The sequence below is a fragment of the Gadus macrocephalus genome, chromosome 20 (assembly GCF_031168955.1).
Source record: "Gadus macrocephalus chromosome 20, ASM3116895v1".
Lineage (NCBI taxonomy): Eukaryota > Metazoa > Chordata > Actinopteri > Gadiformes > Gadidae > Gadus > Gadus macrocephalus.
Window position 1 is genome coordinate 17,564,068 of NC_082401.1, and position 25,269 is coordinate 17,589,336.

Here is a 25,269-nt window from a genome sequence, read left to right on the forward strand (position 1 = left end):
AACAATGACCCAAGCTTCAATCTGTCACCCTAAAACCGTGCCTCTAATCTCAAAAGTTCAACCACTGACAAGGTCAAATCAACTGGGAGAAGGAATTGGAAATTGAGTTGACATCTAATCCTGTTTAAAGGCATACGCTTATCAAGAGAAAAATAAATTATACCCATTTATAACATGGGACAGACTTACAAACTCCAGCAACCCGACTGCTTTGGTCTTTCCAATATCTGCAAGATTTCTGGATCTTCATTTCCTATCAGGTATTGGAGGGCTGGCAGGCTATATTTGGAATACCGTGAACTATGGTCCGTCTTGCAGGAGATTAAATATCTTTGTATTCGCTTCCCTTACAGCGCAGCAGTGATAATGAGAATTTCCTACAGACGCAGCATAGCAGACTTGATGTTCTTTAGCAAACCGGAACATATCAAATTCCCTGTTAGCGGATCAGTACAAAAATGTTGTACCCTTCGTTAACCCCTTTTATCATACATTTAACATCAGATTAAAATAGGCTGATAAATCCTAAACTTTATTTTTAGTTTTGTAATAACCATTTTTTCTTCTCAGCAAATCAAGTTACAACATTGGAACAATAACCAGCGGTTATCAGCAACTACAGTTTGTTTTTGAGCGGAACCCATCAGGAAAAAAATTCATATGAAATAATAATTTCTCTTCATTCTATTTAGACTATCAAAAAATGAAGCATGAAAGCAAAATGTAGAAATGACATCTGCTAAACATAAGTGTTTCTTTTGATTTTATTGAAGACCTATAAAAAAAAAAAGTATGAATGCAAAATGTAGAAATTACATTGCTTTGCTGAAACCATTTTCCCATGTTTTCAGTCGTACAGTTAAAAAAAAAGAAAAAGTTAATTGCACGAAGATCACTTTTAAACGAGCACAAACATCTGTCTGATACACTTTCTAAGAAACAAGGATGGGGATGAAAGCCCACTCAACTCAGTAGGGTCTCATACGCATTGGCATCGGAGGCGCTCGGTTAGGGGGGGTAATCGCGATGTCCAGGTAGTCTCCGATCTGGAATCTCTGGGACTGCAGGGTCAGGGCGTCGTCTGGACCCTTCCTCCCCGACACTGTGTTGCCGATATCCTTCATCCTGGGATCAGAAACCACCAGGAAAATGAAGATGTGGAACCCACAGTGGGACACGGAACAGAAAGACGCTCTACGGTATTACTGGAGGATGCGGTCTGCATCCTCGCCTCGTACCATTTAGTGTTTTAGCAGTCCCTTCCATATTTGTAAGTGAAAACAGACATGTCGTCGAAGAGCAGGTCAGAGTTTGGGGTATCTTGTGCAGGGATGCCAACAGATAGAATGGGCATTGTTTATCAAACTCAGAACCATTTGTCTGGGAGACAGACACCCCAATCACTACACCACCCATATTCTGCCCCTCATTCCCCCCACTATTATCTTAGTGCAGTTAAGATTCTGGCTATCCTACTAGCACCAACGCATTTGAGAAAACACTCCCATTGCTGAAACTCAACACGTGGTTCGACATAGCCGATCCGGCTAGGGACTGACGGTCTGGACGAGGATACATTAATAAATCATGGAGAAGGCTGAGGAGTAGTTCAGTTAGTGTGGTTTACCTGTACATCTGTCTCATGGGCTCGGGAAAGACGGTGGCAAAGCTGAAGTGTGTTCCTTTTTTCCGAGCCTCTGGAAACACCTCCTTCACCAAGCTTGTCAGTTCCTTCAGAGTAGCGTCCATCCTGGGAGCATGAATGCCATGTTAATTACTTCATATAACCTGTTCTGTTTATGCAGAGATTATAGTATGTGATAATGTGTCATTTGGAACCTGCTCGGGTACCGCTGGTTGGGAACGATTTAGGCTACGTGAGAAGGTTCCAGAGGCTACTCTTGAAGATTTATATTTTATTTTCTTAAACCCAAATAAAAAAACAACGAAGACATATTAACTCATGTACTAAAATATATTGTATGGTATGGGGTACATAATGGGAAAAGTGTGGGAGACTACTAGGAGAAAGACATTTAGCCCTTTCCCGGATAAATAAATGATGCTCCGACGAATGGGTCTTTTGGTGGCCTTACCAGGTGTATATCTGCAGCTCGCTAGCCGGGACGTTTCCGCGGGTGAACTCGTCCATGCGGTGATGTCTCCCATTGTTTGTGGTGAACACCCTCAGCAGGAGAGGACATGTCTGGTGGACATCCAGGAACAAACACCATGGAAGTATTATGACGAGAAAATAAACACAAGTAGGCGTGTATGATTTCATATTCTTTAATGGACGATTTCTAATGTCTGTCTTTACGGCAAACATTGATCTTGGTAAACACATCGTCCACTATTGGGGTTTCCAAATAGATGATCAGGAGGACCTTGAAGTAACACAAACAGGCGTAAATGCATGAAGTAGGCTTTACTAAATGCATGCCCTATAATATGATAGATAGAAAGAATAGATGGGTGTTCAGTGTGGTGTGCTTGTTAGAACCGCACACGGAAAACAAACAATCGCAGACGTGCAGGAAAACTGACCTTTTCTCTGTCGATGGGCTTCTCCGGCTCTTTCTTTATCTCCTCTTGGGTGACTCTTGACTCCACGGCCATGGTATTTTTCGGCTGCGGTTATTGTTCTCGTGTTACGGCGAAGAGAAAAGTTTTATCAAACGTAAGGCACTACTACTGTACTGCACAAATTGTGTGTCGGCGCCTAATGATGACGTGTAATCAAACGGGTCCAATCTAGGTACCATCCGTATGGACCTCGTCCAATCGCGTTGTCCAACTACATCGTTGGAGCTGAACTGACCAATGACTGCGCATTTGCGCTCGGAAGACCACCCCCTCTCGCCAGCCACCATTTTGGGAGTCAAAACACCTACCGACCACGTCTCACACACACATACACTCCATGGGCACCACACACACGCATCCGCACGCCTTTTCCCCGCCACGCTATGGTGCACACGTGTGTGGTGTCTGGTTGTAGGAACAGACGAACCCCGGGGACCGCCTTATCGTTTTACCGGTTCCCCCGGGACCCGGAGAGGAAGCAGCGCTGGGTCGACGCGGTGAACCGGCAGGGATGGCAGCCGAACGACGGCAGTCGTCTCTGTAGTAGTCACTTCATCTCCGGTATGGCGGTGCGGGTGGGGGGTGGGCTTGTCAATGAAACGGCAGATAGTCTGGGGTAAGATGGAGTGGCCTGTTTGTTTCTTATGGGAGAAATTCGAGGTTAAGAAAAATCTTTTGTACTGCAAAATCTTTTTGATTATCCCTAACTTTATCCATCGGAAGAACAGTATAAAGTACATGATTTTTTGGTCTTTGCAGCCCAAACGTTGTGTTCTCATCTTGTCTATTTATTCTGTTGTCCAGGAAAGCAGGTGAAGAACCCTCGTTCCCCAGACTACGTTCCCTCCCTCTTCTCTCCTCCGGCCCCCGACATGAGGGAACCAGCGGACATGAAGGAACCAGAAGATTCGGAGCTCCGGGACAAACAGCAAGCCCAGGTGGAGGCCGCCAATGCCCTGCTCTTCCTGCAGGGCCAGGGCCGCGACCCAATCCAGACCCAGACCCCTAAAGAAGACCGCCCTGGACCCGAGACCCCCTCGTCGCCCCCCAGTGCCGACGATGGCGACAATGAGGAGGAGCGGGACGCTAACTTTGCGAGGGGTAGCAAGAGAGGACGTGTGGCCGTGAAGGAGGAGGAGTCGGTGGGTCTGGAGGAGGCGCTCGGTGCGCTGCAGAACGAGAACCAGGCCCTCAGGGAGGCGCTGGAGAAGATGTCCCTGTCGGAGAGCTCCCTGAGGAACGACCCGGAGAAGGTCCGCTTCTACACGGGCCTGCCCAACTACTACGTCCTGGAGACGGTCATGTGGCTGCTGGCGCCGCACATGGACGACACCACCAAGACCTCGCCCAAGAACCCCATGCGTCTCTCCAAGTTCCAGCAGCTGCTGCTCACCCTGGTGCGGCTGCGGCTGGACCTCCGCCACCAGGACCTGGCGTACCGCTTCGGCGTGCGCCTCGGCACGGTGACCAGGGCGGTGCGCCGCGCGGTGGACGTCATGTCGTCCACGCTGGTGCCCACCGCCGTCTTCTGGCCCTCCAGGGCCGAGCTGCGCAAGAACCTGCCCGCCGCCGTGCGCGCCGCGCACCCCGACTGCGCGGTCATCATCGACTTCTTCACGGTGTCCCTCGAGCGGCCTCCGACCGCCCCCCACGGGGAGCGACCGGGGAGGGCGGGGCCGGGCGGGAACACTCTCAAGTACCTGATCGGCGTGGCGCCGCAGGGCGTGGTCACCTTTGTCTCCGGGGGCGTGGCCGGCGACGTCGGCGACAAGACCCTGGTGGAGGGGTGCGGCTTCCTCTGCAAGCTACTCCCAGGCGACGTGGTGCTGGCCAGTCACGGCCTGGACATCGGCGAGTCGGTGGCGGCCCGGGGAGCGTCGTTCAAGATTGCCGGGGGCGGATCGGAGCGAGGGAGCGCCCACTCTCTGCTGGGACACGTGGAGAAGGTCATCGCCATGGTGCGGCGGCGCTACGCCGTGCTGACGGGGCCCGTGGAGAGCTGCTTCGCCTCTGACCGCTCCGCCTTCGACAAGGTGGTGCAGGTGGCGTGCGCCCTGAACAACCTGTGCATCTCCGCCGCGCCACTCGAGTGACAGCGGTCAGGACGAGGGCACCTCTCTCCTCATTGCCCATCGCTGCCTGTAATTGGTCACCAATACGCAATTTCCCTTTTAGTTTTGTATGCCGGGCCCTTTAGTGCCGTTTGGAGTATATTTGAGACCCCCCCCCCCCCCCCCCCCCCAGAAAAAGTGAGACAGACAGAACCATGGGACCAGGGTGTGACATTATCTGAGTAATCGTGATTGGTTCAGTTGATGGTCAATAGTACCGAGCGGTTAAACCCTTTCCCTCAGTTAGGACTAGGCTTTGTGGAAGCCAAACACTTAAATACACCACAGATTCATGGGGTGGTAGACGGACAAGCCGTTATGAATGAGCAATCAAAACATGGGTGCAATGTTCATCAAAGTTGACGGTCTTTGAATGAAGGCACACAGTTTTACCTAGACAACACTCTGTTAATATTAACGCGTGCACGAAGTAGTATGCACCTGCAAATTATGCACACATGGTAAATGCAGATGCACGCAACTTCAGGTGCTGTTAGCAGGGGGAAAATGATAGGATGTTGGTACTCCTAGCATTTCAACCCAACCCACAGATGGGTACTTTATTCATTTTTGTGGAATATTAGGGCATTTTTTCAATGTTCCAATGAAGGTCATTATTTGTTTATCCTTTGTGTCCTACATAGGGCTTGTATTTGTGACATGTACAGTATGTTTGTCAATATAACTTGTCAATATGCATTGACTCCCAGTGGTTAATATGGGAACTGCAGTCCAAATTCACACTATTTGGAGAGAGTTGTCTCCACCCGACCAAACTCTGACCCTTACCTCATGAGCTGAGGAAGATAACCTCGAATAGGATGGGAATAAAGAGCTTCTCTTCAAGGGTATCAATATAGGGTTAATAAGAGATGGATCATATTCCCAGGCAGGGCTTCTTACCTATCTTGAAATAAATCGTTCTTTGCTGCTTTAAAATATTAATTTAAAGGGCCACTATTTTACCACCAGGGGTGAGTGTGATTAGCCATTACAAGCTGTGTAAAGAATTTGAGTTGTATCACGTTTGCTGCCTTCTGTGTCCTCTGTGATTAATTGTAAAGGTCTGAACCGTGATTGTGCGAATCCAAGGCTGTGTCTGAAATTGTTAACTTGTTCCCTTTATACTGCACTTCTTGAAATGTTTTTCCATTCTTTGGGAAATCGTAGTGTACACATTTCGTTCCCTGTATAGTGCATTAGCACCACGGTGCTTAAAGATTTAAGCTATTATTTTGGTAACGTTTGATGAAATGCCATTGCCATCCGTCTGTGACTGAATTGCACTGTGAGAATCTGGCTCTGTATGCGCCAATATAGATTCTAGACCACTCCCAGCAAAGGGCATCTCATCAGTTGTGGAATCCAATTTTGCCTGTCCACCACAGGTGTCTGAATGCAACACTTCTCAATGACTGAAAAAACTTAGTGAGGGGGGAGGCTGAGGGACGGAGTATGATTTTTGGATTGATTAGTTTCCCTCTCGAATCGTACCTACAGCAGGTTTAATGCCCATAATGCAATGTTAAAATAGTTTCCATCTGATCTACACGTAGCCTACTTCTGCACTTTCTGCACCTCTCATGGTATGCGACCGACCAATACACGTCACACCGTTAGTGGTTTATAATTACTGGCTGAATTCCCCCACTGCCTTCAGTTTCCCTAGTGTACTTTAAAGTGTTTACTAAATAGGGATTAGGGAACGAGTGAACAACTTTGGATACGGCCTAAGACTAGTTAATAAGTATGATGTCACTTCATTTTGTGGTTTCTAAAGCCTAATTAATTTAACCGCTTCTTCCTGCTGTGAGCATCTAAAGCTCTCTAAGGAACTTTGATTTTTAATTGTTATTTTCCAGAATCGTCTGGCACACGACATTAGCTGGTGCCTTAGCGTGGACTTGGTAATTCTGTTATCAAACAGACCCACTTTCTTTCATGTTCTCACTGTTGCATGTTATTACCATGTTATGGACATGCTATTACCTTGTTTTCATGTTTTATTTACCACGTGAACATGCCCAGTGTGAGGTTTAAAGTTGTGGACTTTTTGGTGGTATCACTTGTGACGTCTTGTAGCCTATGTTATAAGCGTGAACAGGAGAAGACAGACATGCGTGCCTGTCCTCATGTTCCACTACGTGTTTTTCATGTTCTACATGTCCAGTTCAATGTCTACCCAGCATATATGTTGGTTGGGATTTCTGACCAATCGTTGTATCAGCCTAACCACTACTACTGTCCTCTAGCCATGAACCTTTATTAAGCTCTCTGAGCAAATTGTATGACCTTGGTGTCAAAACGGACCTTTATGGACCACAAACCAAATGGGAGAAGTTCCTCATAGTTCCTCAACGATAGTTCCAATCCTTCAGGGGTCTTCTACATTCTACTACCTTCTACTGTGTGCCTGCAGGCTCTGTATGCTATTATATATGGTTAGGTCTTTATTACTACTTGTACACTGCTATTTTAATGCTTGTATATCAACACTAAATAAATGGTTTGATTGATCATTTAAAACTTTTTCGTTATAGATTCATAATTTGTTTGTTGAAATAATTTCTTTACAATATATTAGTTATACTGTTATTTAAGTAATATATATGGCTAATTGAACATATATATATATGTATAGGTCTCTATTAGAGCTGTCAGTTAAACGCGTTATTAACGACGTTAACGCAAACCAATTTTAACGGCGTTAAAAAATTTATCGCGCGATTAATGCAAATATTTTATTTACAAAAAAAAAAAAAACTTTTTTTTTTTTTTTTCTTTGGCTCAAAACAAAGAAGCAGTAGCCTGACTGCTATGTTCAAATGACATTTGTTCAAAGCAGTCGTTTAATTGCACTATAGGCTCTTTTTTTGTATCGTCCTGTTTTGATCAGTATATGCCAATGTTGTTATCAATAAAAAATCATTTGCACAAGACAAGCCGATGCACTTCACCATGTTGATAAGAGAATTAAAATGAGAAGAATTATGGGACAAAAAAATCAAGGGATATTTAGCATAGAAAAAGAATTTGCGATTAATCGCGATTAATCGTGAGTTAACTATGACATTTTTTTTATTTTTTATCAGACTTATTTATACACTCCCTAAGTATTTAATATAACAGAAGACGTTATGTGTGGTGGCATGTAACAGAATCCATTTTCCCGGGAATCAGAATGTGGATCCGAATCTGAATTATATTGGCTGGGAAGCCCCGCCCACAGTATGTGCGCTGTTGACGTGCATTGGTCCGTCACGTGACCTTAGGAATGTGAACTATGCAGTAAGAGTCCAACTTTGTACTGCATTCTCAATCTGCCTACAGTGGCAGGAAAATGGAGCCTCGTTTTATCGTATTTACCAGGGCCCTCCCACACAAATAACTTCAAATTCGCGCGACACGATCAGTAAACACAACTAGGACACGAAGTTTCCGAAGAAGGAGTCTTTTTTTGGGATTTTACCCTCGAATCAAAGTTACTCGGGTCGCCTTTTTCACATGGTGAGTTACGATCTACATTCTTCTTTTCCAATTGTGGTTCTTGCCATTTCCCCATGCGATTGTTTTGAGGAGGTAAGAACCACTTTTGAAAGTTGGGTTAAAGAAGGAGTTTTTCTTTTTAAGTTCGGTTTTTCCACCTAACACAAGCTCTTTAGGACCACGGGGAGGTTCTCCTTCCCATACTTCCACACTTAAGGAGGCCCCAATCCCTTATTATACATCCTTGGCCCAGGTCCGTGCTCCTCTCGGCTGACCAAATGTTTCCCCTGCAACTATGTTATGTAATAACTATTTCCCTTCTCATTTGCTTTTTTTGTAGTAATTCACTGAATCTTGCTTGCAGTTCATGCTGTTAAGATTCGTTCATGCCTGCTTATGAACACTGTTTTGAGACATAGGCGACATGAAAGGAAAAAATATATGTTGGATATGATTTAGTTCATACAAATAAGGAACAAATAAACAACGCACGCAATTTGAGAATACATTCAACATGCTAATCCCCTTTATGTGTATATGTACATTTCAGCTCATTCTTATGTTCAGTGCAAATCAAACAGATTTGTGTATTAAATAACCCTGGGCCGCACGTTGATAAATGACATAAACCTATATATGCATATATTATTCTGAGAACAATTAGATAACGTTGAAGGTTTGACTCTCCCCATCAGATAGATATTGGCTTTGATATGGTGAGACACATTCATACTACCTTGATCAGTCAGGGAACCGTGGCCTCTGCTGTTGATGGATGAGAGACCCGCAGATCTTTATAGCCCACTAGCATTACAACAGCCTGTTTTGTTGGATGCCTCGCATTCCCTTTTATTTCCCAAGGCATTCCAAAACTTCACAAACAATCAGTCCCATTATGCATGTATGAATGCGTGTTACTTATACTATAACCTAGTTATTTGTTTTGTCAGAGTCTGAATTTCTTTGCTCGGAGGCAAATCAAAAGGATTTGTCGCGCAAAGAACGAAATGATTTGTTCAAGTCAGAAAAGCATCTCTGTTTATTAAGTGGAACCTGTCCTCCTTTGCCTGCATCCTCTGTCCATCCAATCAGAACGAAGTATACTGAACTCTTTAAACTTCTGTTTCTTCTTAAATTATGTATTTTTTTTAATTCTTTGGAATTAAACCCATTAGGCATTGGACTGATTCTGTGTCCTAGTCGTAGGACTAGTATATTAGTGTATATATAGAAGTATATTTCAGGATTGGGTGAAAATGCTTTAGATAGGCAATGATGTTGCTGGGGGTGAACTTTTGGGGACTTGGATAGTGAACAATCATTTGAATAGTAGTAGTACCCTTACCGACTAATATCTGGTTCAAGGTCATGATGCAGAGGCAGTGGTATACGTTATAATATGCGGGTAATAATATCATAATAATCGATTATATCATCTTGTATGTGCCTACACTATAGAGGCTGTCTATGAGCTGAAAGTAGCATTGGTTGTGGATGCATATTTTGGTCATCTCTCTTTAAAATCCAGTTTATCAAAATAAACTGGATTGAACCACGATCACCCACTTCATCACGGGACGGTCATGTCTGAGAGATATTGTCTTTTGTGTTCACAAACAAACAAACACACACACACACACACACACACACACACACACACACACACACACACGTGTTTACTTGTACCATGGAATGCTCTGGTCTGACCAAAGCATGGTAGGAATGGAGGCAGCGGAGGAGGTAAGGGAGGGAGCAGGGAGGTAAGGGAGGGAGCAGGGAGGTAAGAGAGACGGGGCGGGGGGAGTAACAGAGGAGGAGGAGGTGAGGAGGGTGAGATGGACGAGGTAAGGGATCCCAGCCTGTGCGCCCTCCAGGGCAGGAGCAGGTAATATTATTATGATCTTGTGTGTCTCTGAGGTTGTGTCTGATCTGTAAACAGTGAGGCCTGTGTTCATCTTCAAAATAAAAGCCAATAGAGATGTTTTTATTTAGAGACCGCCTTGGGGGTCATTTTTGTAGTTGTACTTTGAAGTTTGACTGGTTAGAGGGCCTTCTGTTGTCTGTTGTATGATACAATTATCACTGTGATAATCGGTCGTTTTACTTTTGAGAAATGTATTTAAAGGGTCGTGTATTTTTCCTCCTAAATTGAAAATTGTTACAAATTACTATGCTGGTTTTGTCCTTGACGCAAGATTTACCCAGTTATCAATATTGTATTGATCTTACCGTGTCGCTTTCCTATCTTTTCTTAGGCCCAGCATGGCAGCCCGGTGGCCAGGCTGCCGAAGTCTCCACGCCACCCTCTAGCCTCTGAGAGTCACTGCGAACGTCAGCCCTGAGCAGTGCATCATGGGAAGCCTGTAGTCCCAGACCAGCACCAGTGGAGCAGGGGATTGAGGAGAAAAGGACTCTAGTTTAACTCCAGATACGCATGGATACAGCCAGGAGAAAGGGGGAAGAGTCAACAGTGAAAGTAGCCCTCTAATGTAGAAAGCTTACATAGCCAAGGTCCTCAAGCACTAACAGACCGAAACACAAGGTGGCAGTGCAGTTCACGGCCTCCGGCCAACTCGCCACAGCCCAAGCCAAGACGCCTCGGACCCTAGTCTACTTGCCATAGTCCCTAGTTGCGGACCCTATCCAACTAGCTGCCGCCCATAGGTAAATAGCCAACTAGCTGTGGTCTGTAGCCAACGAGCCATAACCCCAAACCAACTAGCTAGCCGAGGTCCCTGACCGATTGGCCAACTGCGGCGTCAAGCAGCGAGTAGGGGGGCGCCATGCGGCCCAAGACGTTTCCAGCAGCACCGTACGTGGGCAACACGCGGCAGCGACTGCAGGAGATCAAGGAGGGTCTGAAGCAGCCGGCGAAGCTAGTGAGCCAGGCACTGCACGGGGGCAGCTCACGGTCAGACGGCCAGGGGAAGGACACTGCCAGCAGGCAGCAGCAGCAGCTACGGCCACCCCAGAAGTTCAACAACTACCAGAATGCACTGCGAGAGATCCGCAAGTCGCTTATGCCCTTCGCCAACGACTCTGGGCCCTCGTCGGGGTCAGGCCCCGCCCCCTCTGGCTCTGGCGATGTCAACCGACAGATGTTGCAGGACCTGGTGAACGCTGGCTGTGACCAGGTGAGTCAACGTGTCTGTCTGTGTGTGTGTGTGTGTGTGTGTGTGTGTGTGTGTGTGTGTGTGTGTGTGTGTGTGTGTGTGTGTGTGAATGTGTGTCGGCGTGTATGTGTGTGAGTGTGTGTAAATGATAATGCAGTTATGTGCAAGGGTGTACCGGAGGGCTACAACGATGTTCCAATTACGAATTGATACACAAGTAACACACTCCTACGTGTTTCAATACTAAAGCCAGTTAGACTGATTTCGGATGCCTGTGCTCAGTCTATCAGGGCTTGAGCGGGTCCTAGAGCTGTACACACCCATTCCGTAAGCCGTAGCAGGAATGTGTTAATGAAGGAGCAGAGGTGTGTACGCTGCACAACACCGCTTCTCTGCCAAATCTGTCGCGTAGCGCTTATGCAATCCAAGGCCAGCGGCGTGTGATTGCACAACCAACCACTCCGGACGCTCCATCCAACACCTCAAGAGTTTGTGTTGTTTTCTTTAGTCCGTGGTGTTGCTCATAGTCGGGTCGGTTGCAGTGATGGGAGGCCATCACTTCCTCCCGGAGAGGAAGCTTAGCCAACAGAGGAACCAGGAACCTGGTTATGCCCTGTCAGTGGGCAAGGATTGAAGCCGACGGTGTGCATGTGTATATTGGCCATGTGAAGGGAGAACCGAGATATCGCATGTTTTGCTACTCCAGCAAGTGTGGACAGCTCTGTCTCCAGTATGATAGGATCCCTCCACTAGAGTACGGTTGGGGGCTGGTTCGTAGACATCCTCGAACATGATTCTCTAACCCATACCTGCTGGTGGAAGATATATATCTGTATTCAGGTTTCACTGCAAGTCTCTTGGTAAACGTGTCTGATAAATGGCTTATCGTACAGAGGCCTGAATGTCATTAAGTGGGAAGGGGTGGGGAGTTACATTTCCTACCAATCATAACCCTTGTAGCACATTGTCTTCTGTGACGTGCTTACACCATTGCCACCGTTTGATAGATATCAACTCCCATTCCTCCTATGTTGGAGCCTGCTCTGGTACAGTGACTCATCACGGCAGGAGCTTCATGTTGTCATGAACATCAATGTATGCAACAGTTGTACTTGTATGAAGTAGTAACCATTACTTGATGTAATATTGCAGATACACCCCAGGCTCTCTCTGTCCACATACCTGCAATGAGATTGTTTTTGATAGTTTATTGATGGGATTTTCTATTTTCGAATACAGAATTAGCATCAGAAAGTATCAAACCTTTACATTGGCATCATAGTAAAACCAAAACCAAAATGGCTATATACAGATAAAAGTATGCAAATAAATGGTTCTGTGGCTATTGAATTAAGGGTTATTAATAGTTAATTGTGATCATATATTTTAATACGAAATTTGATGTATCATATAATATTTAATACTTGCATTATAACCTTAATAAAAAAAACACACAACCTTGACAAAGTTGAAGTGAGGCTTAGTGGATGGTGGGAAGGATAGAGCGGGATGTAGGTTCTGATTGGCTGGCTGGGGCAAGAGGGCATGTCCAGTCAATACAAACAGGAAGTGAACATTGAATAGGAACAGGGTGGGACAGTTCCTTCTGATTGTGTCCTGTTGCCACCACACATAACGTCTTCTGCCTTTCTCCCTGCTAGTCTGCTGTCTATCTTTAAGCCCTGTCGTTCTGACAGACCCATCGGTCTCTAATGTCTTTCTGTAAGTCCTGACTATCTGTAAGGTTTGTCTGTAAGGCCTGTCTGGCTTTCTGTGTCTATGTGGCTGTCTCTGTATCTTCAGACTCTGCGTTAATATGTCTTTCTGTGTACTGTCTGTCTGCATATGTATTATCTATAAGTTTGTCTCTATCTGCCCCACATTCTGCCTTGGTGTCAATCTATGTGTCTGCTGGCTGCCCGTCTGCCTGTCTGTTTTGTTATCATCCAGCGTCTTCAGTACACTTTTGGGGTCGTCCAGGTTTAAACAAATCGCGTTAAGCCTCTCTTCGGCTGAGCACTGAGGAACTCTTGGTAATGATGACACCCCTGAGTGATGGGCCAATCGGCTGTCACTGAGAGTATTCTTTTAAAGCTGATGACCTCGTAATACCCCGTTAGCGCCCATTAGACTGTCTTCAACCCCGCCAGACAGCACCCGACACAACCTCCCACACACGCACTCTCCTGGATGGTAGCTGACGATAACCATCAGGGTGATTCCTTTCTGTATCTCTCTTGCTCTCTCATCTCCCTCTGAAAGGGTTGTAGAGAGAGAGAGAGAGAGAGGGTCTTTTCTTGGCGTTTTCCCAAAGTTCTGTATGCCAGGTTAGCTTGGAAGACTTGCTGGTCGCCCTGTGCGGGCTACAGGCTACAGTGTCCAAAGTGGGACAAGCCTGCCTTCCAGGGCTAGCAGGCGTTTATGTAACGCTGAGGCCCACATGCATACCGTGCGTGCATGTGAGTGCACGTGCGGCCCTGGTATGCTGGGCATATGACAAGGCATTCCTCTGTGCAACATGCAAGAGTTGGCTATGATTTTGCTACCTGGGCTGGGCTAAATGTATCAATTAAACACTGTTGATAAAGATTGTAGCTGAGAAAGAGGAGGTTTATGGGGACTCTGGATGGATAATGGGGGGGTTATGGGTGGATGATAAAGCACGACTAGATGGATGTTTGGTTGGAGGATAGATGGATGGATGAAGGTTGGATAGAGATATTTGAAGGAGCAATCGATGAGGATTGATGGACCGGATAGGTTGATCATAAAAAATGAGAGATGACCGATCCTGTTCCTCACCCTGTCTCTCTGTCTCTGTCAATCTCTCTCTCTCTCTCTGTGTGTGTGTGTGTGTGTGTGTGTGAGAGAGAGAGCGAGAGGGAATCTCCAGATGTCTTTGGTTTGCAGAGTCCAAAGGAATGCACCTCAAAACTGGGTCAAAGTGAAACCTAAACGAATAGAAAAACCACTCACTGTTTGTCTCACTTTCTTCCTCTATTTTAATGCCTTCCATTTCAATAATACATGAGAGAGAGAGAGAGAGAGAGAGAGAGAGAGAGAGAGAGAGAGAGAGAGAGAGAGAGAGAGAGAGAGAGAGAGAGAGAGAGAGAGAGAGAGAGAGAGAGAGAGAGAGAGAGAGAGAGAGAGAGAGAGAGAGAGAGAGAGAGAGAGAGAGAGAGAGAGAGAGAGAGCTTCTCAGTCCATAACAAGAGTGAGAGATTGAGGGATAGGACAAGGGAGAGAAAGAGGAGGGTAGAGAATAAGGGAGGGAGAGATCAGGGAAAAAAGATAGGGGAGAGATGGTTTGAGGGAGATAGATATGTTTTATGGGAGAGAGGGGCAAGTAGGATGAGGGAGATAAAGAGATGGGGATAATAGAGAGTGTTCAGATTTCCAAATTGTTGGCATTCCTTCTTCTTGGAGGTTAGAATGTTGTAGAGGAACATCTGTCGCCATGGTAGCTAGGGTCAGGGTTTGGAACGCGCCACCAAGACTGTCCACGCTGACCCCACCCAACACGCCAACATACACACGCATAAGAAGAACACACTCACACACACTGACTGAGGAAGTGTGTAGGGAAGTGTGGGTCTGTCACTTGTCTCCACTATTTCAACCCTTCCCTGAATTCCTCTGATACTTCAACTGTACACACACACACACACGCACACAAACACACACACACACGGTGTGTTCTGGGCTGACAGCTGAATGTGTTCATGTCGGCTGTGTGCTTAAAGTTGTGCTTGTGTTTGATTGTTTCCTCCCTGTAAATGGAAACGCCTAGCTTGCTGTGGAAACTGGCCTGACTGGACCCAAAATGGCCGCACTCCATGCTGGGGTTTCAGTAATACTGTGAAGTCAGAGCTATACACTAACCTTCACATGGTTTGGGGTTATTTTTCCTGTGCAGAACAGATGGTAGAGAAAGGCAATAACACTGGCAGGATTAGGGGTTCTATTCCCTGTGTATCTCAGTAGGAAGAGCAGGGCACTAACACTGCCAGTTTTAGTGTTTCTCTTCCCTGTTGAGCTCAAACATGACGCAAAGCTCATATTCTTCCAGTGGAACGAAGCCATCCAATCCGAGAGCAGAGTGCTGAGTGCTATAAATAGCACTCGGTTACCCCCTCTCGGAAAACTTTAAATTGAAAGCTTTCTAAGATGAATCATCTAAACCAGGTTCCTATGGAAAAATAAAACTGCTGTACAGGTTCAGGTGTGATGCAGACTGGGTGTAGTATCAGGTTGTGGCCGTTGGGAATGCTGTGATGTGAGCTGTAGTGCTTTGGTTTGGCCAGTGGGGGCGCCATTCTGCTGCATTTCTAGGCAGTGAGCTCATGTGACAACCAGGGGGATTTCCTAATCTAGGTGTGGATCACTATGTAGAGCGAATCCTTGTCGTCCATGCAGAGTAATCGCTGATACTTAACACTTTCGCTCTCCAAAATGTATAAAAGTAACTGAAAACTGTTGCATTTTAATCAGGGTTACAATGAAAACATAACATTACATTGCCTAGCATCGTTTTCCCTCATTTTAACTACATACGATTTAGAAAGTACATGTATGTAAAAAATTGTGTTGTAATGTTATGTAGCCACAAATAAACACGGAAATATATTACTGAACTCAAGCACAACAATATCTTATTATTATTCGCCTGCTGCAAATTAAGAACGCAACTGGTTGAAATGACTGGCATTGTTGAATAATAACCGTGTGTGTGTGTGTGTCCGTGTGTGTGTGTCCGTGTGTGTGTGTGTCCGTGTGTGTGTGTCCGTGTGTGTCAAGTGATTGAGGTCAAAGGTTATGGGAGAATTACTCAACTTGTATGCATACCCAGCCGTGGGTTGGTGTGTGTGTGTGTGTGTGTGTGTGTGTGTTGTCCATAGGAAATCTCTGGCACTTGACCTCACATTCAGAGGATGCAGGTGCAGCTGACAATGCTGTGTGTGTGTGTGTGTGTGTGTGTGTGTGTGTGTGTGTGTGTGTGTGTGTGTGTGTGTGTGTGTGTGTGTGTGTGTGTGTGTGTGTGTGTGTGTGTGTGTGTGTGTGTGTGTGTGTGTGTGTGTGTGAGAGAGAAAAACGGTTTGCAAAACAGTGCGGTAAATGAACCCACGCTGGGCCTGTGTATTTTAGTCTTCATTGTTTAACTTTAACTTGGTCCATGAACTCTGTTGGAGTTCCGATTTTACTTTTTGAACGTATTTATATGCAGACATGTATTGTAAGTGTTTTGGTCGTATTTGACTGTGCATTTATTTAACCACTGTAATGTTGCTTTGTGTGTGCAGGAGATGGCGGTGCGCGCTCTGAAGCAAACGGGCAGCAGGAACATTGAGGCCGCGCTGGACTACATCAGTAAAATGGGCTACCTGGACCCTCGCACAGAGCTGATAGTCAGGGTCATCAAACAGACCTCCCCAGGTACACACACACACACACACACACACACACACACACACCCCTTAGTATGGGTCTAAATCTTGTGAATATTGAAGTCCTAGTGCGGACATGGACATATTTTATTCAAACACTTCATTGTTACATTGTTATTATAATATTAACAATGATTGTATTCCTATTTTATTATTCTGATAACATTATTCTGATCATAAGAATGCAATATGTCATTATCGTCCAGGTAAAGGGGGAATGCCGAGCTCCATGGACCACCGGCCCCCCATGGAGGGGTCGGGGGAGGTGGTGCCCATGCCCCCTTACCACCAGATGGGGGCCCCCATGTACGAGGGCCCTGCGTCCTACGGCCCCGAGGGGGACCTGCCCCGGCCCTACATGGGAGCCCCGCCCGTCATGAACTACATGATGCCCCCCTCCCCACAGGGCCCCATGGGGCGGCCCCCCAGCATGGGCTCCTACCCCTCCGCCATGCCCGGCCCCAACCCCCCGGGCAGCGGCCTGTACCCTCCTGGGGCCCCCCAGAAGGGGTACCCCGGAGCCCTCGAGCAACACGGGCCCCTGATCAGCTACAACATCCCCGGCCAGCCGCTGCAGCTCGCGCCGCCGCCAGCAGGGGGCCCCGGGCCGGGCCCCCACTATGACTACGGCCCCCCCCGGCCCCACATGATGGAGCAGGGAGGCTACGGCGTGAAGCGCAGCGCGTCCTTCCAGAACAAGATGGCCCCGCCCGATGGCTACGTGGGCATGCAGGGGAAGGGCCTGTACCTGCCCCCCCACGCCCACCCCCGCCAGCCCAGCCCCACGTCCCACCAGGTCCACATCATGTCCCGCTCCCCGGGGGCCGGCCCCTCCGTCCTGGGGCCCGACTTCCCCGACCTCCCCCCGGGCCTGATGACCCCGTCCAGGGCCAGCCTCAACCTGGACCTCTACGACCACCACTGGGGGTCCGAGGGGGCCCCGCCTCCCAGGCAGCCCCAGTCCCAGGGGCCCTTCAGAGGGGAGGTCCGGGTCCCGAGCCGGACCAATTCATTCAACAGCCGCTCGGCCGGCCCTATCACCGCCCGGCCCCCCATGGCCCCGCCCCCCACCGACCCCTCCCTCGGGCCCCCCAACACCATCACCGCCGTCACCTCGCCGCCCATCCAGCAGCCCGTCAAGAGCATCCGCGTGATGCGCCCGGAGCCCAAGACGGCCGTGGGGCCCTGCCACCCCGCCTGGATGGTGGCCCAGGGGCCGGAGGGGAGCGAGGCCCTGGGCTACGTCCCAGAGGAGTCGTACTCCCTGGAGCCGGCCCAGGACACCCCCCGCTGCCCGCCTCCCCCCTACCCCAAGACCCTGGACGGGCCGGGGGCGATGTGTGGCCCCGGGGAGCCGCTCCCCGCCTCCAGGGCCGTGCACGGTGGGGGCGCGGGCAGCGGGGGAAGCGGGGGGAAGGCGGAGGAGAGTCACGGCAAGGAGAAAGCCAAGGCGGGGAAGGCGGAGAAGGCGCTCAAGGACAAGAAGCAGATCCAGACGTCCCCGGTGCCGGTGAGGAAGAACGGCCGCGACGAGGAGAAGAGGGAGTCCCGCATCAAGAGCTACTCTCCCTTCGCCTTCAAGTTCTACATGGAGCAACACATCGAGAACGTGATGAAGACCTACCAGCAGAAGCTGAACCGACGCCTGCAGCTGGAGCAGGAGATGTCCAAGGTCAGAGTGCATACCAACTACTTACGAGATAAATACATAACACATACTTACTTAATGTATCATGGTCCCTACTGCACACTGCATGTGAAAGGTATGTACTGCATGCTAGCTACACGTAACATACCCCACTACTCACAGACTAATGGAGGTTAAACAAGGTAGTGAATGCCGAGAGAACATTCCCTGAAGGTTTGAACTACGACCTGTGTGAGTTCCCCAGTTTCATATTTGCCTGATCTTGCGCTAAATCATTAGTCTGTCGACTGCCCTGCTGAGGCAGTTCAAACAGAGATCTGTTTTGAAAGATTTAGCCCTCAATGGACAGAGAACTCCTTTAAACTCGTAACTATGTGAGGTTGACAGGCTCAGGTCAGGTCAGAGATTAGCAACATGTTGAGCATTTAAAACATGTCTGGTATTTCAATTATGGCTTATGTTGAAATCAGTATTTTTAAGGGGTCTCTTTCAAGAATGTTTTGGTTTTGATATTTGTCATGTATTAAAGACAGATATAATACTACCACAAAGCGCTTCAAAACGCTACAACAGAACTGTAGTACAGCCTAGTGGTCAGTGGGTTGAACTTGTTCACAAACTTTTTTAACGTTGTGTTAATTATTACAACAGTTGTGGTTTTGGGAACCATTTCTGGAAACCAGAGAATCTTTATTCCTAAGTGTACCGATGGTTTCCCCCCCCTTCCTCTGTGTTGGCAGGCCGGCCTATCGGAGGCTGAGCAGGAGCAGATGAGGAAGATGCTGAACCAGAAGGAGTCCAACTACAACCGTCTCCGGCGAGCCAAGATGGACAAGTCGATGTTTGTGAAGATCAAGACACTGGGCATTGGCGCGTTCGGGGAGGTGTGTCTGACCCGCAAGGTGGACACTAGCGCCCTATACGCCATGAAGACCCTGCGCAAGAAGGACGTGCTCAACCGGAACCAGGTAGCACACATGGCCTAGACCCAGCATGCATTAATGGATGTGGTTGTGTGTGTGTGTGTTAACGCAGTGGTTCCCAACCTGTGGGTCGGGACCCCAGTAGGGTCTCTTGATAGGCTGTCAGGTTTGTTGACCTAAAGGCTGTAGATATATTAGATTATGTGATTTTTTTCCATTATGAGTAGTTATGTAAAATGGTTTGAAAGGCCTCATGAAGTACAATATATGTTAATTTGTTTAAATAAAATATACACAAATATAAGAAGTTGGGGTTGAAGACAAAAGGTTGTGAACCACTTGATTGATGCATGTTGTTATGCATGTGAAGGGAAAATATCCAATTGTGTTGAGGACTTTCTTTAAAGGTCTGAAGGAAGCCATTCAAAAGTAATCCTCATAATAATTCCAATAACTCTTGGTTAATTCATTATAGATGTGAAGATCTAAACTTAATATAGAATATGAAAAAAGTACTCATGGTAACAAGACACTAAATACAATTTTTTTTTCCATTGTAATACAAGACACTTCAGCTCTTGAGTTAAGAGATTGTAGCACTAAGAGGTAAAACCTCCAGCTGATTGAAACGTGCGCTGGGGTCGGCAGGTCGCGCACGTGAAGGCGGAGCGGGACATCCTGGCGGAGGCGGACAACGAGTGGGTGGTGCGTCTGTACTACTCCTTCCAGGACCGGGACAGCCTGTACTTCGTCATGGACTACATCCCCGGGGGGGACATGATGAGCCTGCTCATCCGCATGGGCGTCTTCCCCGAGACCCTGGCGCGCTTCTACGTGGCGGAGCTGACGCTGGCCATCGAGAGCGTGCACAAGATGGGCTTCATCCACCGCGACATCAAGCCCGACAACATCCTCATCGACCTGGACGGACACATCAAGCTCACCGACTTCGGCCTGTGCACGGGCTTCCGCTGGACACACAACTCCAAGTACTACCAGAAGGGTGAGCTGGCCATGGGTGTGGTCTGAGAGGGAGGAGGGGTCCCTGGGCGTGGTCCTGAGTGAGAGAGGAGGTCTCAGAGGGCGGAGGGCTCCCTTAGGCTGGTCTGAGAGGGAATGGCACAACTGTCCCCATTGACATTACCCAGAGTTCCAAAACTTTTTCATGTCACCAGTGGAAAAAACAGAAGTACTGTTGATTGCATCGCATTGGTTAGCATCGTATTGAGAATTTTGGTATTCAAACCCTTCATTATCTGCCCATTCTAATGATTTTCATAGAAAAAAACATCTAAATACATACATACCATAAATTAGTGTCTCTAACATGGTGCCCTGTGGTTCCCCAGGGAGTCACGTGCGGCAGGACAGCATGGAGCCCAGTGACTTCTGGGACGATGTGTCCAACTGTCGCTGTGGCGACCGCCTCATGACCCTGGAGCAGCGGTCGACACGGCAACACCAGCGGTGTCTCGCCCACTCGTTGGTGGGCACGCCCAACTACATCGCACCGGAGGTCCTGCTGCGCAAAGGTGGGTGGCTGGGGGGCGTTCATACAGAAACATACTTCCCATTACTGCTCCTGTAGTGGGGCTTTGGGATTCCTGGATTATTAGAGCTGTATACCTGTTATATTTTTACTGTTTTACTGCATTATTTTTGCAGTTTTTTTGCATTATTATTACTGCCTGTAGTATTATTGTTGTTATTATTATTATTATTATTATAAGTGTGTGTGTGTGTGTGTGTGTGTGTGTGTGTGTGTGTGTGTGTGTGTGTGTGTGTGTGTGTGTGTGTGTGTGTGTGTGTGTGTGTGTGTGTGTGTGTGTGTGTGTGTGTGTGTGTGTGTGTGTGTGCGCGCGCGCAGGTTACACCCAGCTGTGTGACTGGTGGAGTGTGGGCGTCATCCTGTTTGAGATGCTGGTGGGCCAGCCGCCGTTCCTCGCCCCCACCCCCACAGAGACCCAAATCAAGGTCAGTCAAACACCACATCATCCTATAAAATGTACTCTTAATGTCATGTGATGTATTCTAATCTAGATATAGTTTGATGTAATCTGGATATGGTGTCAAATTGTCTAAAGCTGGTATAGAGTAATGTAATCTTTATGTCATGTGATGTAGTCTAATCTTGATAACGTGTAATGTAATCTTAATGGCATGTACTACAGTCTTTTCTTGACATAGTGTAAATAATCTTGACGTATTGTATAGTATTGTAATCACGCTCTACCAGATTTGGTGAGCAGTGATTTCTCAGCATTTCTTTTTGAGGTGCGGTTTTTCCCTTCCTATTTAGAGAGCATTAAGGCTGGGTTTAGGGTGAGGCTCAAGCTACGGGTTAGGTTTGAGCTTGGAGAAAATGCCTGTGTATAGCTCTTGTTCACCGGGGCAGAACTGTGGTCGAGGGCCACACGAATGCATTTGATCACGAAGACCACAAATCATAGGCGACCGCATTGCCATGGTGACGATCTGATGCGTCACCGGCGGCGCCGTCGCTCAGCATGGGCGCCCTGCTGTGTTCTCTGCCCCCGGTGTAACACTCACCTGCCCTGTGCCCCCCCCCCTCCCCCTCCAGGTGATCAACTGGGAGAGCACGCTGCAGGTGCCCCCGCAGGTCAAGCTCAACCCCGAGTCGGTGGACATCATCGCCCGCCTCTGCTGCTCGGCGGAGGAGCGCCTGGGCGGGAACGGCGCCGGCGAGATCAAAGCCCACCCCTTCTTCCACCAGACGGACTTCTCCGCCAACCTGCGGCAGCAGCCGGCGCCCTACCGGCCCAAGATCTCCCACCCCATGGACACCTCCAACTTCGACCCGGTGGAGGAGGAGGGCGGGCCGGGCGCGTGGAGTGACAGCGGCGACAGCGCCCGGGCGTGGGAGGCGCTCTGCCTGCCGCACGGGAAGCACCCCGAGCACGCCTTCTACGAGTTCACCTTCCGCCGCTTCTTCGACGACAACGGATGCCCCTTCCGCTACCCCAAGCCCCCCGAGGCCGCCCAGGCCCCGCCCAGCGAGCGGCCGGCCAATCGCACAGGCCCGGAAGAGAGGGGGGAACACGAGGAGGAGGAGGGGGGGGGGGGAGGAGGAGGATGACGACGATGACGACGATGAGGATGACGACGACGACGAGGAGGAGGACGATGATGAGGATGACGATGAGGAGGAGGAAGGGGAGGGTTGTGAGCCGGTGTATGTGTAGAGGCCAGCCTTTGATTGGCTGCCCGGTTTGGTGGGCGTCTCTTATAATCGATGGGCACCTTGGTCCTCTGCCAAAGTATTTCCTCGAGGCGTGTGCGTGCGTGAGTTCCTATCTGTATGTGTAAGTGCACAGCCATGCAGGAGACATGAATCGTTGTGTTTTAAAAACACAAAGTGTGTTGCTTTGAGTGACTTGAGGTCAAGGGTTAACTCTATGTAGTTTTGACCGAGGGGGTGAAAGGTGCAGTTATGGAGGGACAGATGTGTCATCCTTCTCCCCTACCCCCGGTTTTCACACACAGGAAAGCGACGGACTGGAGTTTCCTGCCCTGCCAGATTTAATCCTGGACTCAAATGGATGAACACTTTGCATGCTGGGAAACTAGACCACCAAGGTTTCCATGAGAACGCAACATAAGCTACAAAAACAACGATTGTGTTTCACAAGCACACACATTTGTGTTTTTGGAGCTCTTTTTTTTTTAAATACAGAGGGTGTGAACAGGTATGGGAGAGAGTGGAGAGTTGTTGCGGGTCGTGAATGTTATAAAAGTGTGGGGAGGTTCTTCAACGGATCATTTCAGATTGGCATTTCTCTCACGCTTCGTCACAGTAGAACCAACTGGACATTGCCGTGTGGTGAGAGTAAACAGGTACAACTTGCCTCGTTCCTTAAATGCTTTCATGACAGTTGTTCATTTCCAAGGTCAATATTATCCAGAGTTAGAAAGAGAAAAATCGTAGACGGTTAAAAAAGCCAAAAAGGGTTCGATGCTGAAGCTTAAAAACAGGTCGGTTCCCTCCACGTGGTGACAGTTTGGGCGGTTTGTTTACGCTTCTGTTGCTTGGCTAAGAAGACAAAGACTGTTACACTACGTTACTTTCCTCAGAGTCTACCTTGTGATGAACCAACTTAACTCAGTGGATCCTGTGACCAAGTCCTGACAATGCTTCTTCTGCCAGGAAAACAACCACACACACACACACACATACACACATACATGCATACATACATACATACACAGTATTATGTAAAAATATGCGACTATCAATCAAAACATACACACACTATAAGTTCACAGGTCTCCATGGCGTTGAGGGAGGTCATGTGATAGGAATTGAGGAGGCGGTCTTAAAAGCAACATGTGAGATGTATAACTATGTGCAATACAGAAAAAACCTGATCTATACTTTTCACTTAATATCCTCCTTAACGTCAAGTACTGAGCGCGTTATGTACAAATATATTAGTTTATATAAATATTATTGTTTTCCTTTCAGTTAAAATGTTCACCATGCTGCTTATTATTATGGTTAAAATGTTATTTACAATATTATAATTGTTATCATTATTACATTTATACCAATGTATTTTTTTATTTGTGAGTGAAGAGGGTTAGTTTATGTGCGCTGGGTGTGGGGTGTGATTCAGGGCGGGTGAAACCATGTGTTTTTCTAGTTGTCTGTTGAGGTGAGTTTGTTAAGAACATCTGTGGTGGGTTGACTCCTCCCCCCCCTGCGATCTGGCGGGTCCTGGCCACAGGGGGCGGAGCCAGGAGTACGGATGATGGGGGATGGCTAGATGGATGGATGGATGGAGAGATGAGATGGAAGATGGAATCGTTAGAAATGGCAGCAGAAAGATGTCTGACAGGGATGTTTCCATAAACAACTTAGATTAACGCAAACAAATATTCAATTCCTATCTCTTAGACACAACCAAATATATAGTGACCATGCCCTTGCATAACAAGGCCGGTGAATTGGAAAAGGAGAGGAATTATTGGGGACATTAATGCAGAATCACTCCCAGTGTGTTTCAAATAGAAAAGACCACGTCGTGCCATGTTGTTCACAACCACCCCAAACATCTCTGTTGCCTCCTGACAATCAGCCCGTAACAACTCAAACCCAGTGTTTCCAACAGTATTCTGTAACCATGGAAACCCCTCCGATGGCGTGGATGGTTGAACTTAATGGCAGGAAGATGGTTAATCCAGAGTGTTGTTTGTTTCGCCTGGCAGTGTACTGAAAGGTATTTTATTATTTTTCCTGTTTTGGTTATTTGTTTTATCATTTCTAATGTGCCTTCTATGTTGGGCAGAACCAACATACACCGCCATCCTATTTCAAAACATGTATTTATCCGTTGAAAGCAGATATTCACGGTAGTATTCAGGCTGAGGGCTGTTACATATAGTCTGCTCCAGGGGGGAAGAGTTGGAGGTGGCACGGAGTGCCTTGCTCAAAGGGCATCCTTAAGGGCTAGAGGGTTGCCTGTTGCTCTCCTCACTAGCTCCGCCCACTCACTGCCTCGACCTATCACAGAGGTTACCTGAGAACCTGAGCGATTGGAAATGTTTTGGTGATGTTTTAGTTCTCGCAAAGTATGAGAATGACGACCGACAATCTTTGACTCAAATCAATCTGAATGTTAGCGAGGTGTGTCCAGCTTCACATTGTGTTGTTCTTCTTCGTGTATCATACAAGTTGTTTCTCCCTGAGTTTATATTTATACAGATATACATATTTTTTGTATCTTCGCGTTTTTTGGGGTTTTAAATTCGCCTGTGCTAATGTTAACGTGTCTACGCAGTATTATCGATGATGTGATTTGGTCAACTATCTCTTTTTTACATTTATATGTATTAATCGAGGATTTGTAAAAAAAAAAAAAAAAAAAGCTTTCACTGTCTCAATGTGTAAAATATATGTATAAATTAAATTAACCAACTTTGACTTGTGCTCATTTCTTG

At 47.5% G+C, this 25,269-nt stretch overlaps 3 protein-coding genes across 5 annotated transcripts; 2 read left to right on the top strand and 1 right to left on the bottom strand.

Moving 5' to 3' along the window:
• Positions 1-511: 511 nt before the first annotated feature.
• Positions 512-2,742, bottom strand: sap18 (Sin3A-associated protein). The gene is made up of 4 exons (XM_060039315.1): positions 2,548-2,742; positions 2,097-2,206; positions 1,628-1,750; positions 512-1,125 (listed from the first exon to the last, which is right to left on the bottom strand). Exons 1-4 carry the CDS (start codon positions 2,617-2,619, stop codon positions 969-971), a joined length of 462 nt encoding a protein of 153 aa, XP_059895298.1. The 5' UTR covers positions 2,620-2,742; the 3' UTR covers positions 512-968.
• A 111-nt stretch (positions 2,743-2,853) lies between these two features.
• Positions 2,854-7,226, top strand: LOC132448209 (uncharacterized). Of its 2 annotated transcripts, none has more exons than XM_060039311.1 (2): positions 2,854-3,147; positions 3,391-7,226. In XM_060039311.1, the coding sequence occupies exons 1-2, from the start codon at positions 2,970-2,972 to the stop codon at positions 4,677-4,679; spliced, it is 1,467 nt and encodes a 488-aa protein (XP_059895294.1). In that variant the 5' UTR covers positions 2,854-2,969; the 3' UTR covers positions 4,680-7,226. The 2 variants fall into 2 exon arrangements, with proteins under 2 accessions (XP_059895294.1, XP_059895296.1); XM_060039313.1 differs by having other exon boundaries at positions 3,075-3,202.
• A 741-nt stretch (positions 7,227-7,967) lies between these two features.
• On the top strand, positions 7,968-25,252 carry lats2 (large tumor suppressor kinase 2). 2 transcript variants are annotated; one of them, XM_060040212.1, is made up of 10 exons: positions 7,968-8,204; positions 10,439-11,317; positions 16,597-16,729; positions 16,947-18,412; positions 19,129-19,356; positions 19,960-20,314; positions 20,661-20,843; positions 21,179-21,285; positions 21,893-22,360; positions 22,443-25,252. In XM_060040212.1, the coding sequence occupies exons 2-10, from the start codon at positions 10,967-10,969 to the stop codon at positions 22,512-22,514; spliced, it is 3,363 nt and encodes a 1,120-aa protein (XP_059896195.1). In that variant the 5' UTR covers positions 7,968-8,204; positions 10,439-10,966; the 3' UTR covers positions 22,515-25,252. The 2 variants fall into 2 exon arrangements, with proteins under 2 accessions (XP_059896195.1, XP_059896194.1); XM_060040211.1 differs by having other exon boundaries at positions 21,893-25,252.
• Positions 25,253-25,269: the final 17 nt, after the last annotated feature.